This window comes from Apis cerana, linkage group LG13, assembly GCF_029169275.1.
Source record: "Apis cerana isolate GH-2021 linkage group LG13, AcerK_1.0, whole genome shotgun sequence".
NCBI lineage: Eukaryota > Metazoa > Arthropoda > Insecta > Hymenoptera > Apidae > Apis > Apis cerana.
In genome coordinates this window covers 5,376,427-5,392,294 of record NC_083864.1, presented here as the reverse complement: position 1 = coordinate 5,392,294, position 15,868 = coordinate 5,376,427, and the positions used below count along the sequence as shown (strand labels likewise).

The 15,868-nt window shown below is 42.3% G+C and overlaps 1 protein-coding gene across 2 annotated transcripts in view; it reads left to right on the top strand.

Moving 5' to 3' along the window:
• The window catches only part of LOC108000175 (uncharacterized), a 90,406-nt gene that overhangs the window by 6,292 nt on the left and 68,246 nt on the right, over window positions 1-15,868 (top strand). For both annotated transcript variants that reach the window (XM_017060383.3, XM_028667832.2), the window contains exon 2: window positions 188-1,176. In XM_017060383.3, coding sequence (XP_016915872.1) covers window positions 1,041-1,176 — 136 coding nt within the window. In that variant the 5' untranslated portion in view covers window positions 188-1,040. The remainder of the gene's footprint in view (window positions 1-187; window positions 1,177-15,868) is intronic.

Genomic DNA, 15,868 nt, shown 5'->3' with positions numbered 1-15,868 from the left:
GATTCAATTAACCTTGCGATAGCGAGCCGCGTATTAAACTCAAACACCTGGTATTTTATATTCAAACATCCTGCCGCTGCGTGTCGTCATCCAGGGGAGGGAGAAAGAAATAAGAAAAAAAGGATGGAACGAAATTTAAATGACGAAAAATATCCCACCAATTCTCAGGATCATTTTCATTTTCCAGAAGCGGCAATCTAATCCGGAACTCCTCGAATATCGAACCCCGATTCTACCCAAGTTACCCGCGCGATACACCCGCGGGTAACTGGGGGGCGCCCAACGACGTTGGCACGTTTTATTAAGAGATAAAAATGCAGTTAAAAACTATTACACCGGGAGAAGCCACGCGTCGTTCTTGTAAAGGAGCAACGTTGGAGGAAGATTCCGCTAGATTCCCCTGTAAACTGCATCCTGCAACTTTTGCCCGGGAGCACATCCTTAGGTAAATGAGCTCTTATCTCGAGCTTCGCAAAAAGCGCCAAGTGTACACACCGTCCTTTCGCGCGCGCCTAACTATACCCACCCACACACACACACGCCAAATCCATCGAGCTTGCTTCTTTAACCAGTTCTTTAACCAGTTATCCGCGGTTATTGTGAATAAAAAGAACGAAGAAGAAGAAGAAGAAGAAGAAGAATAAAAAGAAGAGGCTCGAGTGTATATACCCATACAGCAACAGTGTTGGTGTTCGTTCAAAGTGTCCATACGATGCGAACCGAGTGAAGCGAGCCACTTTTAAAAATCCTCTCCCTCTCTGTATGTGCGTGTGTACTGCCGTGCATGGTGAGCTGAGTATCGAGGCCTCGTGTGCATGGTGGAATGTTAGTGGCGGAAAGTTGGTTCGTTTCGAGTTGGTTGCGAAACCCCTTGTCACGCAGGGACGACAACAGGGAAGGAAGAAGACGGGAAGGAAGAAAGGAAGGAAGAAGGAAGGCGTGGGGCGTGGAGGAGGGATTATTAAAACGGCCGGATCCTAATCCGGTTGCGTTGCTCGCGTTTACGTGGCCGAGGCGAAAACTATGCGGCACGAGGCACGATGATGGGGCCAAGAATCGGTGGTGGCCTACCGAGCGGGAAAAAGCTGGACCTGTGCCAGCAGCCGCGTCACACTTGGACAGTGTTGCTGGTGTATTTGGGCATCTGCGCCTTGCTGCCTGTCACGATTCTCTCCGGTTGGTATATTCGATCGTCACCTTACTCTCTTCTTTTCTTTCTTTCCTTCTTTCTTCTTTTTTTTCTTTTGCGCTTTCTCTTTCTCCTACATTTTTACAGCGTCTCTTGTCTCTTCCCTTCCCCCCGCCTCGCGACGCAAGAGTGGAAGAAGAGAGGAAAAACACGGAGGAAGGGAATTCTAGAATTTTGAAATTCGCGGGGTACCGATTTGTTCGTCGGTTGAAATTTCACTCCGGTATTCCGATAGTCGCGACGCGGAGGGATGAAGATCGATAAAAAAAAATCTCTTAAAATGATTTGAAATAATTGGCCAGTTAACGCGGGGGATCCAGTTTCAGTGTGATCATTTTTGATATTTCACAACGTGTGCACGAAATTTGATACACGCGTTTATTAGCTTCATTGGCTTTATCGGTATCGATATTCTTTCCATTTCTACCGAAATGAAATTTAATATAATTTCGTATTGCTTTTTTTCTTTTTTTTTTTTTTTTTGATATTATTCCATCCACCTTTTAACGGGCACGTTAAAAATTAATACGATCCGTATTCCGAAAAGCCAACGTATTATACTCGAAAGCTAAAACCGTTGCGTTTTATTTTAGAAAATGGGCGGAAAAAAAAAATAGAAACAGGGACGACGATGCGAATCGGCGGCATAGAAATAATGAAAAGTTTTTCTCGCATCCAGTACCACGATATGAAAAAGATTCTACCTGAGAAATGAACCGCATAAATCACGATACGCTCATCAAGCCTCGCGTAGACTCAATTTTGCCAAACTTTCCCCACAAATCTCGTTGGGGCCGTCTAGGCGTCGCCATCTCCATCTTCTTAAGAATTCTTCCAACTCTCGCCGTCTCCCGTGACGAGTCAATTTTTAGAACGATAAAAATGTTTTTTCTATCCTATCTTACACGATGACAGTATCTTTTTACGTAACAATAACAAAGGCAACAAATATTCGAAGGATAATTGTGTTTTGAGAATCGTTCGACTCTTCTCTATTTAAACCTATATCCCCCCTTTTTTTATATCGAGATACTTGTACGCACGAATTTAAAGCATGTGTTAAAACGTTTCTTCGATTCTGATTCTGTTAAGTAAATATTTTATTGTATTTTTTCCTATTTTTTTTCTCGATGGGTATTGCGATATCTCAAATTCCATATTACATTAGAAAATGTATACGCAGAATTTGCATGATTCGCAGTTCATCCCGACTTATTCATTTCCGAAAAGAAAATATTATAAAAGGTAAGAAATTTTATTGATTCTAAAAAAAATCGAAACTCTGGAGTGGTCAAGAGGCTAACCGCGGATCGCAAGTGATCTCGTGGCTGAGTAAATTTAGAGTCGGTGATATTCAAATGACTGGATGGAACGTCCAGTTTTCACATTTTTTTTTTTTTTCTCGTCGGGGGGATCGATTTTTGTTAGTCGAGAAACGGCAATCCACGTCGCAATCATCGAAATTTCATTCTCTGCCAATTAACTGCATTTCGCGTTCCAATCTAACGTCCGATAATTAATGTAGAGAATTTTAATCGACATTGCGCCCAATTCGATTGAACGCATTAACGAGCTCTACACACCGAAACTCGTCAACCCCTTTCCCCGAAAACCGTTTGTTGAGCCAATCGAAAACTTTCATCCTGCTTCGCGAATCCGTTTTCCAACTGCGGAACAATGCAGCTGATCCTTCTTTCAAAAATAGAAATCCCGCCCTCGATTCGTCCACGTCGAATTATTGATTTCGCGCGATATATACAGAAAATTAATTGGAATTGCGACGATGGAATTGGTGACAAGTTTCGCGACAAACCTATAATTTCACTTTGTTTCAAACGAGAGAAAGAATGGAATTTTAAAATGTATCCCGAAGAAGCCGATATAAATTTCGTCGAAAAGTTTCGAATCGATCGAGTGTTTCAACGAAGATCGAAGACAGCGAGAGTTTAAAACCGAGACGGGCAAATTGCAAGTCGTATTAACAATTACTTTGTAATTGTCTACACCGACCGTGGGCCAAGGATTTGTAAGGCAAAATTAAATTTCTCCCGCTATATTCCATTACGTGGATGTTATTCCGCCTCGACCGTCCCACGATTCTTCGCCATTGTGCCTTCGCCTCCGCCGCATTGTTACAATTTTGACAATTTAGTCATGCGGCCGACCGTGAAATTGAATGTTTGCTTAAAAACATACGCGCACACGTATATACATACGGGTTTTATCCCGTAGTAAGAAATTGTCCACCGGTTTCGTCGGTTTGCTCGGTATTTTTGACGTTTTTAAGAACGATCATTGTTCCTTCCGAGAAAGAAATTGCCGATGAGAAGATGTTTCTGGACCGCATGAGATGTTTCCTCTATTCGAAGAATTTTCTCGTGATGGTAGTTGATTTTCAATTATAAATTACGATTTTTAATGCATTTGCGTATAGTAAAAATTTTTACGGCATCGTTTAAAGAATAAATATAAAAATATCCGACGAGCTAACGATAGAGCTCCAACTTTTTTGCAAGAGAAACATTTTTTGAACGATTTTTTAAAGCGATGAAAAACAGAACAGTCCGTACCTCTACGGACGTCGGGAAAATCATACGTCGGGTTTATAAAAATATTGTATCCTATATCAAATAAATTTAAATAAACATCATTCCATCGTAGAGTTCAATTAATTTCCTGATAACGAAATAATAAATTAAACCGACAATGAGTTTTAATTTTGAAGAATAATGAAAGCTCGGTTTAATCCCATTTAATATTAAAACAACAAAACCCATCAAAATGACGGATTTCATATTTTGTTTGATAATTTTTGGCAAAATTAATATCGTATTTTATTGAGATAAAAATTTAATTACGCGCATCATTTTATTTTTACGTATAATTTCATCCTATCGCTTTAAATGCGTATTCGTTTATCAAATCGAATAAATAGTTATTGCTTCCTGTGTCGAAAAGTCAAATTTTAAAATACCTCGAAGAATGTCTTGATCCTTCCTCCTTCTTCAAAAAAAAACCGAGGCAGAATCACGAGACGACACGTATCAGGGATGAATTTATTTTCGAAATAAGACCGGCTTCGTGTCCGTCTATGTTTCCACGTTTTTTTCGCGGAAACAGCCGGTTTATGACACGCACGTGTTACCATAAACGTCCGCCCCGCAGCAAGGGGCGAGATTCACGCGGCAATTCCGAATGTGCCGGGCTGCATAAGTACTTCCGTTAAATCTGTGTCAGAGAAAACAAAACGCTCGACAATTTCTTTTCCCCTCCCACCCTTTCCAACTTGCACGTTTCTTTGTATCGCCGGGCGCAATTAAAAGATAAAATCGAATTAAAGTCGTTTTACGTCCCGTTTTTTAACCGGTCACGTAATCACGCCTGTAGCTTTTAATTAAATCGGAAACGTTGGGATCGCCGAAAATTCTCTTTTATCCGCTCTTCTCTCCTCCTCGTTCGACGCAATGCAATGCTATCGCCTATTTTCAAACGAGATAAAACTTGAAGCGAGAGATATTAATGATTTTGGTGAACGAACGTCATGGATAAATTTAGGGAGGGTCCGAAGTTAGCGAGGTCAAGCGAAGAAGAAGAAGAAGAAGAAGAAGAAGAGTTTCGTTATATAGGAAATGTTTCTCGTTAGTCGACGGTATCCCCAGCGGATAGTAAGTAGTATTTACCCGCACGTAACGGTGTGATATTAGTTCTCGAACGGAGTAGCGCATTCGAATCGACGCCCAGTGCGAACCAAACATCTGGTTTCGTCGGCGTAAACAGTTGCATTTGAGGCCTGGTTTCGTCGTTCTTAAACGAGAACACTGAGCTAAAGCAGCGCTAGGAGATAGCTGCACAAATAATCACGCGATCTTTTGGGGATATCTTTTGCCATTTTCTTCCATCGTCGAGAAAGATCGTTGAAAATTCGGGAAATTTTATCTCCAAAGATTATCGATAATTTAAAGACGAAAGGGAAGGAACGAAGGAAAGAAAGAAGGGTCCCTTTAATTCGAAACAATAATCCCGTTTAAAAAACGGGAACAGGCGTATAGACATAAGCGTCCAGGAAAAATGTAAATTAATAAATTTAAAAGTTAAATAATTCCCGATACGCGGTCGTGGGGGAGGAAAGGGGTTGCTTGAAATTCAGAAAAACCGGGGGAGGCCACTGTAACAGCGGCACAACTATTTATACGTAAATAATGTAACAGGACGCGTCGAAAACGTTAGCCACCTCTTATCCGTGTCAGTTTAGGGAAATTAGTTTTGGCGAAAACTTCCCCCTCCGTTACATATTTAATTTTTCCGCGGTTGTTTGCGAAAACTCCTCCTCCCCCTCCCCCTCCCCCTTCCCCCTGATGCGAGGATAAATTTAATACGCAACAGGGGGAAGTTGTAGCTGTGCCCTCGAAAACCCATACACGAGAATTTTAACAAGGAGAGAGTTTCATCGAGTTCATCGCGTTATGGTGGTATTTCGCGTTTTTAATTTTCATCTTTGCTCGCGTTCCTTTCATAATGCACACAAGGAAGAGACAAGGAAGAATTTTCATCCGCTCGTCTAGATAAACTTCAAAATCTTTCGTGCAATGCCAGCAATAGAATCGAGTTTCCTGCGGGCAAGAAAAGTAATTAACGTTGCTGCTGACTGGACCGATCTCGAACCTCTCTCTCCTTTTAATCGTACGCACTCTCTCTCTCTCTTTCTCTCTGTCTCCTCTTTTTTATTTTTCCTCTTCGCGACACATCGAGCTCGTAATCGAGAAACAAATTAACGGGGCAAACAAATAATTCGACGTGACTTAATTGTAATGTTTACCCTTTGTCGCGACACGAGTGTTCACCGGATGAACGTTAAAGGATAATTTCGAATCCGTTGCTCGTCCGCTTTGTACGAGGGATCGGATAATTAGTCGTAGCGGCGTTAAATCGACGCCACGAGAATCATCGATTCGAGCTACTCCGCTCGCCGCTTGCGGTTTATAGGAGAATTTCAAGTTTCAATCGCGATTAATACCAGGAAAATAATACTACTGCTAAGAGATTGATGCACGAAAAACAGAGCAAATATTCGAAACTGTCAAATTAATATTACAGATTGTTCCACGTTTATAATTTCCACCTAAATCGAAACGAGGTTGAAGATTATCGCTACACAAATTTCGTTCCAACCGTTCGAACTGAATGATCGACGGATGATCTCCAATGTACACGCTACTATTTCATATTTATTCAAATAAAAAGACGGTTCATTGTGTTAGTTGCTCCAAATCAAGTGAAAAATAAACGCGTTGAAATAAAACGCTCGCAAAGAGGAGCCGAGGCTATAAATCTCTAAGGGTTGGAAGAACATCGCCTCTTCCCTCTAAAGATACATTTTCATCCTCTAAAGAAGAAGAAGAAGAAGAAGAGAAATAAAGAGAGAGAGAGAGAGAGAGAGAGAGAGACAATGACCCAAAAAGGGCGGTATCAAACGACGAGGAAGAAACCGCGGGCGAAGGAGAGGAGTCTCCCGGAAACTCATCTCGCGAGTAGGAGACAGCTCGAGGAAAGAGACTCCTGGTTATCCAGGAAGAGAGGAGAGACGACCCGAAGGAGAAGTGACGCAGGCGCCGCCAGTTACTTACGCTTAGGACAATTTACCTTAATTAATTAACCGTCGTTGCGACGGTCCGCTAATTTATGCTCGTGGAATGATTCACAGCTCTTTCTCTCCTTCTCCTCCTCCTCCTCTCTCCCCGTCTCCGTCTCTGTGCCCACATCCCTATCCCTATCTCGAGATCGCTCTCCCTGTTGGCCAACCGTAGACGGCACGAGAACGACCACGTCGACGACGACGAAACGAAAATTTTCGGTGCGCGCGCGCCATCTCCAGAGACAGATAGGCGAGCCGCTCTAATTAGAAGTCGTCCGGAACGTTTTAGATTGCACTCGAGAATCCGGATGACCGGCCGCGCCCCATTTCGCAATCTTCTCCGCGGCAGGAGTGTTTAAATGACTCGGCTCGATTGTCTCGGAATAAAATACGCCCGGGATAAAGAAAGGGGAAGGATGAGGAGAGAGAGAGAGAGAGAGAGAGAGAGAGAGAGAGAGAGAGAGGGAGAGGGAGAGAAGAATGGTCGTTGCAGAAAGGGGAGGGTTTACTTGTTGCTCGTTTCGATGCGTGTTAATTTCCGCCGCGTTTCAACGCGTTATCCATCCATCTGGAGTAATTTAGAAGCGTCTCTTCTCTCTCTCTCTCTCTCTTTTCCTCTTTCTCTCTCCCTTTTCTCGAATTTCAGAGATTCGCGCGCTCTGGATTATCGGGATTGTGAAATTAATCCACTTGGGCTTCATTAAAATTAAAGTTTGGGAATTCGAAGCTCGAAATAGACGGATATATCAAAGAGAAATTACAATGGATTATTTTTTCTCCCTCCTCCCTCCTCCCTCCTCTATTGTGAAAATGAAATTCTCTTGTTTTTAAAGTTTTTATGCGTCACGGTTTATTATTGAAAACGCGTTCCGCAGTTGCGCGAATTTTTCCATCATTGTTATTATATCACATTATTATTATTATTATATTATGGTATTACATTATCCCGTTGGGAATACTCGTTGGGACGCGCAAGAATTTTCATAACGCAAATGTATCCATCATACCCGCTCTGTAATAACTCTGACATATGACACCGCTTAAGGCACTGTTTTCCAACCTTTTTCGAATCGCGACTCCCTTTTTGTACGTAATGTTCAAATAACATGCGAGAGCCCGCCCCGCGTATTTGCATAAAAATCAGGGTTACTGTCAATAGTAGAATATTGCAGCGTAGCCATATCGAGATAAACAAGGGACGAAAACATTCTCGATGAAATTTTCTTTCTCTTATCTCTCTTATTTCTTTTTAAATAACTTCAGCTAAAAATAATCGATAATAAATATGATTTTCAAGGGGTTGGAAAAGGGACGGTAGGTATATTTTACTTTCGATTTATTTTTAGAAATCACAAAGGAATTCTTCACAAAGGAATGCAAAACCGTGGGATTTTTCGTATTCCGAAAAATTGGAAAAAAAATTTTTCCACATAACATCCACGAATCGTTTGGTCGACGAATTTCGTAACGGGGAGGGGGGAGAGAATTCAAAGAAAACAGCAGGAGGAAAATGAAGTTTACGTATCTCGCGTATCTGGGATTTACATGTGGAATTAAGCCATCCTGTACGAAAGTTCATCCTTGCCCATTGTTATTTTATCTCGGCGCAATCTGTCCACGAATTGGTTCAATCTGGCCAAAGGCAGCCAAACGCATAGCCCACGAATTTCTCTAACGGAGTTTCATTAACGAAGTCATGCAGCCGCGTTCCATTCGCATCGGTACACATGTAACTACGAAACGAAGGGGACTATATCCAGAACCCGCCGATACACGGCGATATTAAAATCACTTGGCCGTGATGCATTCGTATTAAATTCTTGAATCGTTAATCATTTTTTCGTGGTCTGTTTGACAACACACAAATCTTCTCTTTGAACTTGGTCCGCCTCCTCTTGTCGCAACTTTTCTACCCCCATCCCTTTCATGAATCGATATTCACGATGTTGCCGTTTTATTAACAGGCAACTCGTTCTTAAGCTATTTAGATTTTTCCATGAAAAATTCATTCGTAAACATTTATTCCTTCCTCTTTTCTTCTTCACCGCTCCTCCTTTTTTCTATTATCATTATCATTATCGAGTCAAGTTCTCGCGATTGCGAGAACAAAGTGTTTGTCGTTGTTGTAAGAGCGTTTAAAGAAGTGGAATTTTTGAGAGGTAATTTTAAAAAAGAGGCAATTTTTGTTTCCTTCTCTCTCTCTCTCTCTCTCTCTCTCTCTCTCTCTCTCTCTCTCTCTCCTTCGAGGCAAATGTACAACTAGGATTTCTCGTTCGGATAGTTAGAAACCGTTCGACGGAGTTTCAAGTGCCAACGAAACTTGAACGGAGCTCCCGTTACGGTTTCGCGGATTTACACAACCCCTAAACATCGATTCCCAGCCAATTTCGGTCAGAGCTTTCCGAACCGAAGGGATCCACCACATCGATCCTTTGATTTTTTTTTTTTTCGTACGAGCGTTCCAAAGACGGGGCCGATTCTTCGCCGAGGCCGATTCTCGCTCGGAATTTTTCTCACGTTAACGACCCTCGAGATAAATGGTTCTTTTTCTCGTGCGGTTCGAGCACGGGGGAAGAGAGAGAGAGAGAGAGAGAGAAAAAACGGTGGTATGTACATCCGTTAAATTCGAATCGTTATATAAATTATCGTCTTAGGAAAATGTTAGTAAAAACTTTCGAGATAATTTTGAGAAAGTGTCGGCTCGGCTCGATCTCTTTGAGAATTAAAGTGATACGGGGCGGAGGGGAGGAAAAATCGAGAGGGAGAAAACCTCGCGTTAATCATTAGTTTAATCTATATCTCGCGAAAAATTCCACTTAACGAGCATCTTATAACGGCGGTGTAATTAAAATTAAAACGGAGGGGGGAGGGGGTTCTTATTAACGGAGCGCATAATTAATGAACCGTTAAAAGCGGAACAAATTAAAAAAAAAAAAAAAAGAGACTAATAAATGACATTATTTACAACGTATTTCGAGCGCGAAGGAATGAATTTACAATATCCATGTAGCGCGCCAGTGAAATATTATAACGCGAAAGAAAGATTACAAGCGAACAAGTTAGCGGCGCACAAGCCATCCCTTCCTCCCTTCCCCTCCCCCCTCCTCTATACACGATGCTTTTTACATCGCCCCGTAATAACTTTGTTTTAACACGGACCAGCTTTGTTTGTTTAGTCGCTTGGTCGATAATGTGCAATATTTTAGATTGCATTTTCACCGAGTAATGCAAACACCGCCGCAAATCGCGATGACAAAGAGTTATTCAGTCCGGATTTTGCATGTTAATTTATTTATTCGCAGTGGATAAAAATTATCAAACCGAACTTTTCCACGCGCGGAATCGTACCACGATTTTGCGATCGACGCGTGTCGCGCGACGACGATTAAGATAAAGTAGAAGTGGGGAAAAAAAAAAAAAAAAGAAAGAAAGAAAGAAAAAGGAAAGAGTTTTTCGCTCGAAAGAGAAAAAAAACATTTTCCATCCAGGAGACGAACCACGAGGCCAACCGTAGCTTGCCTTCATTTTCGGATCGATTCTTTCTACACGTGTCCCGACCACGGATTATCACGGCGTAAAACGTATATGCCTATCTACCGGAGTTATCGACTCTCACGATCAATTCGCGCAATTAAAACGAATTCTCGCGGCTGTAATAACGATCGGTGGCGTTCCGCCGATACGCGGAATTCCACGTGTCCCCCGCACAAAGTGCCCACCGAAAATTGCACACGGATGGATCGAACGTGCATCGAGCACAGGGGTTATTACATAGGTACATAGAGGGAGGGTGGGAATCGTACTTATCTTCGCCGAATCTGGCGACGTTAACGAAGGATCGGGAACGTGTCCAACCATCGGAGAAATTTGATTTCCTTTAATCTGTTATCGACGTTTGAAAATTGATACCCCCTCCTCCCTCCCCCCTTACCGAAGATGAATCGATAATCGTAAACGCTGCTTTCAACCATTACGCTGCATTACGACCATCTGAAATTTTGATCGATAACTTTTAAAACTTTTAATCTTTTTTTTTTTTTTTTGAATAGCATCCCTTTTTCAATAGATAAATTTTAACTTCAACATTTTCCGCCTGATTTTCGCCCTCATCCATAATACATTATCAATCTCGCAATCCTATCGCGGAAAATCCAATACGTTTGTCCAATTTGATAAAATGTATTTCCTATTGGAATATGAAACGTGATTATTTCGATGATTCCATGGGATATTCAATCTCGCATAAACTCGCGGCAAATGTTATCGGTGAAACAAAATGAAATATCAAATATCCCCCGCCTCCTTTTTTCTCCCTTTTTCTTTCTTTCTTTCTTTCTTTTTTTTCTTTTTTTTAATTAATTCAGCCGGTTTAATTTCGTTCGCTGGTTTATATAAATGGAGGGGGGAGGAGGAGGGGGCAAGGCACATTTCACGGGATGACCGTTTAATCCCCCGTAACATCCCCCTTTCAGTCGGGAGATACGTTTATTCCGGTCTTCAAACACCGCGCCAGCACTATGGAATCATCCGACAAACAGGCGCGACGAAATTATGGCACGATATTCGACACATCCGGTAATCCAGCAGCATCCCGCAACATCCGAGCAAATCGAATTCGGGTCAGGTGGTATGCCGGATACGTAGGTGTCGATCTAACGTCCCCGTCCGATGATCCGACGCCCGCAAACGCGTGTCGATTTTACCGTCAAAATCACACTTATATAATTCTGCATAATAACGTCCGCTAAACCACGGGAATTTTACCAATTACACCGTTAACAAAGCGATCCACGGAAGAATGAAATTAATTTCGTTCGCCGTAATGTAAAATCGAGGAGGATATTTCGACGAGATTTTCGACAAATTGATTTTATATGGAATTTCGATTACGTATTAATTTATATATATATATATATATATGTATAAAACGATCGCGAGAGATTCCCCGATATTCATGAATAATTATCGTGGAAAAAAGATTAAATCGATTAGATGGGATGGAGGCTTGAAATGGTGGTGGAGGTGTTCACCGTGTCCACGAAGGGGTCGGGGATTTGCAAATGTCACGAGAGGTAAATCCAGCCCTGTCGACTGTTAATTCGCCTCTGACGGCGTGATTTAGAGTTGTCACGCGTGTACACACAATGTGCGTGTTGTGTGCACGCGTGGGTGGATATTCCAACGTATAGAGACATGCGTGGCTGCGCCTTATGTATTCTGGGATGCCGCGAACAAACGAATGTTTTCCTGTTTATACTGTTGGCGGTCGGATTGGTCCCGATGAACTGATGTCGTCATCGAATTCCACGTTTTTTTCTCTCTCTCTCTTTTTCCCCCCCTCCCTTCCATCAGTTTTTACCTCCGTTGACGACAAACGAATCGGATCCAACACGAATACCATCTCGTTTCATCGACGACGAAACACGCTCGATTGCTTCTTCTTCCTCTTTCGTGGATCGATTTACCCCGTGGAATCTGATTCATTGCAGTTTCCGAAATGCAACCAACGCAATGGCGCGTGGAACAGCATCGCTGTTACATGCTATTTTCAACGTTTCTCCGAACCGTTTGAGTCGGAAGAATGTACAAACTGCTATCATCTAAAATTAGTCCCCGATACGTCCTTAGAGAATTGCATCTGGCAAAGAAACGAGGGCGTGATTCCGGCCACGCAGATTTTTTCATTCCCAACTTCCTTATTTATCTCCCTCCCTCCTTTTTGCCACCGATCCATCCTTCCTCTCCCCTCCCCCACTTCCTTCACTGACCCGTCATGCTACTATTCCATTTCCTTCTTCGCTCTTCCTCCTCCCAACCCTTTCTTTCGCCTTTCTCTTATATCGTTCCAAATCCCCCTTCTTACTTCCATCCCCCTCCCCTCTGTTCCACGCTCCATCTATCCACCGTGCACTTCTTTTTCTCCTTCTCCTTCCGTCCTTACCGTTCCTTTCCATCTTTATTTTCGGTTCTTTCACAATTTCGCCTCGATACGCTATGTGCTGACGGGCCAATGGGTTTCCGGAAAGCATTTGCCACTGGTTTCTTCTTCCATCTTGTACCATCCGGCGCGCAGGATATGCCGGGGCGTGGACACGTTAACATCGAAACCTGGGCCCTTTTTGTTCTTTCACTTTTATGCATTTTCGCCGCATCCGAGGCCATCCTAACCAACGATATAAAAGTGAAAAATGGCCGGCCGACAGACATTTTCGGTTTCACGATCCTCGCTGTTTTGCTCGTGTCCTCACGTACACGAGATCCGTTGGAATTCCTCTCGTCCGCTCTCACCGATATTTATACGCTCGGCCGATCCCTGTTTCTAATACCGTTCGATGGTTGGGACAGCTTCTTCCTGCCGCCACACCGTTATGGCCCCCGGATATATATTTTCCCGCTCGTTTAAAGTCGACAAGCTACTTCGACGTTTCTCGAATGCAGTTCGAAAAAGTTCGATCGGTTACTACCGATGAAATCTGTGAGCGCGTCGAGGATTTATTCGTTCGAAAGTTTAGCCGAACTCGTTACAGGATTTTTGCATTGTCCTTGTATAATCGATCCAATATTTTCGAAATATTCTTTGGCGAAATGTCACAAATCACCGATGATTGTAAATTAGAATTTAACCAGACTATTTATTGTTACAATATGCCTTGTACGATAATTGTAATAAAAATATAATCTCGTCGACGATTAATTACACTTTGGTTCGCGTAATTGATCTTCCCAAGATAATAATAGCAACAAGAAAACGCGCATTTTTTTTCACATCCACAGGAATTATATTTTTCATAATTATCCCACCGCGCGTAAACCCTTCCCTGTAGCCTCGAATGGAATAAAAAAAAAAAAAAAAAAAAAGAAAAATAGAGGAAGCCGATCTTCTTTTTCTGCCCTGCCCTCTACGGTTTTCAGAATAATACATCGCCAGGCGGAGCTGCACAATGATTAAATTACTCGAACAACAGGCATCGTAATGGAATAATACCCGCGGTAATTGCATTGTGCAACTAATTGGAGGGACGAGCTTCGCACTTTGGCCAGGATGGTATTATCCTTGCGCGAACCGTTTCCTTTTGGAACACTCACGTGCACACTTGCACACCAGCAACCAGAAATAAATTATTCGGTATGCGTCTACGTCATATGGCTTTCACGAGCAACTTACATTTGGCGCCGTGCACTCTTTTACCTCCTCTCCCCCTCCCTCCCTATTTTTTTCTCCATCTTCTTTTTTTCCCGCTTCCGCTTTCTGAGCTTCAGAAACTAATCTCACAAAGGTTTACAAATAAACGAGCCCATTCCGGGGGCTTGCTCTTTTTCTCGTAAGCCCTCTGTGCGCGCCTCGTGACTAATTTTACATATCGCGATACAGCAGCCCTCTTTGACCCGCCCTTCGTTATTCACGATAAAATAAATTTGATGTTCAATTGGAAGTAGGATCGAATCGAATGCTCCAACTTTTCGAAAGGGAATCTCTTCGAGGCAATTTTATTTTTTCTCCCCGCTTGAATGTGTTTCCATGTTCGTGCGGTGTACAGTATAGTGAAACGTTGGCTCGATCGAATAGATTTCTATGGGTCGGCGCGTCCGTACCGTGCAGCAACGTCTGCAATGTCACTTGTCGATCGTGTTCTACGGCCTTGAAATCTACATTAGACACGGTGGGGTCAATTGTCGTTAATGGCTCCCCTACATAGCGAGAGCAAGAGTAATCCTCCGAACGAAAGAGAAACAAGAGTGCTTCTTCTTCGTAACCCCCTTTGTAATTTATCCTCAATTTACTCCCTATTACGTGCATCCATCTTAATTTAGCTTTAAATGAAACCGATAATCGTCTCCTCGGCCGTCGATTTTCTTTTTTTTTTCTTTTTTTTTTTTTCGCCTCGCAAACGTTTCACGAGAAAAGCCAAAGGGAAATCTTTTATTTCGTACGCGTACAGCAGACACTGCTACTAAATTCCGATTAAACTCACCGACTACGTCCTTTCTTTCTCTCTGTTTCTGTTTCTCTCTGCTTCTCCCCCCTCCCCACCCTTTTTCCTTTTTAAATTTGCATAAAAATCAGTCCGATTAAAGCCCGATACCCGCTTTAAAATCCTCTCTTACGAACAAATAAAAATATTAATTATAAAAATATACGATAAACATTTTCTATATTCTTCATCATCGTTCGACCCTGTCGTTCGAATAATCATGCGCCTCGAAGGGAGCCGGCAATTACATCCGGTTGGAAAAATATTCTTCGAGAAGACGTTTAATTATCGAAATTATACCAAAATCGATGACGAACCAGCCAGATCTCGAGCGTCATTTATTCGTTTCCTGCGGAACATTAATTAAAAGTGGCGCCCGTCCGGCGATCTGGACGTCTCAGTCGGTAGTTTGTAATTAATTTTATTGAAATCGAACGAAGCCTCGTCGCGCCCGCCGGCAATATAAAAGTTGGGTCGTAGAAATCAATCCGCGAAGCGGTGAGTCGCGAAGGGATGAGAGACGGGATAGGACAGATATATATATATATATATATAGATACATATATATATATATATATATAGATACATATAGATAGATAGATAGATAAAGAGAGAAAGAGACAGAGAGAAGCATTCGCGGAACAAAATATCAGTCGAAATGCGAGAGGAGACGAGATTGAACTTTCGACCCGATCTCTGTGCCGCTTCAACGAGACAGGCTCGCACTTGGTGCAAATTGCGAACTTTGATGCTCTCTCTCCTCTTCTGTTCAGCTTTTTCAATAAATCGTGGAAACGCGAGAGGAGAGAAGATTGCCTCCGTCTACGGAAGAGTGGACAAGTTAGAGGAAATCGAGAGAGAGACAGAGAGAGAGAGGAATAAAAAAAAAAGAAAGAACTTGTTCGAAAGTGTCGTTCAATCCGTTCATGGCGTATGGTATCGTTGTACGATTCTATCGTAATTTCCAATCAAATCGAATTACTTTATTATCGGATACGCGATAGACGCTTTTTCATAAATTCCTTCCACGGAATCCAAGTTTGCCGATCGATCGACGTCTGAGATTTTATTTGC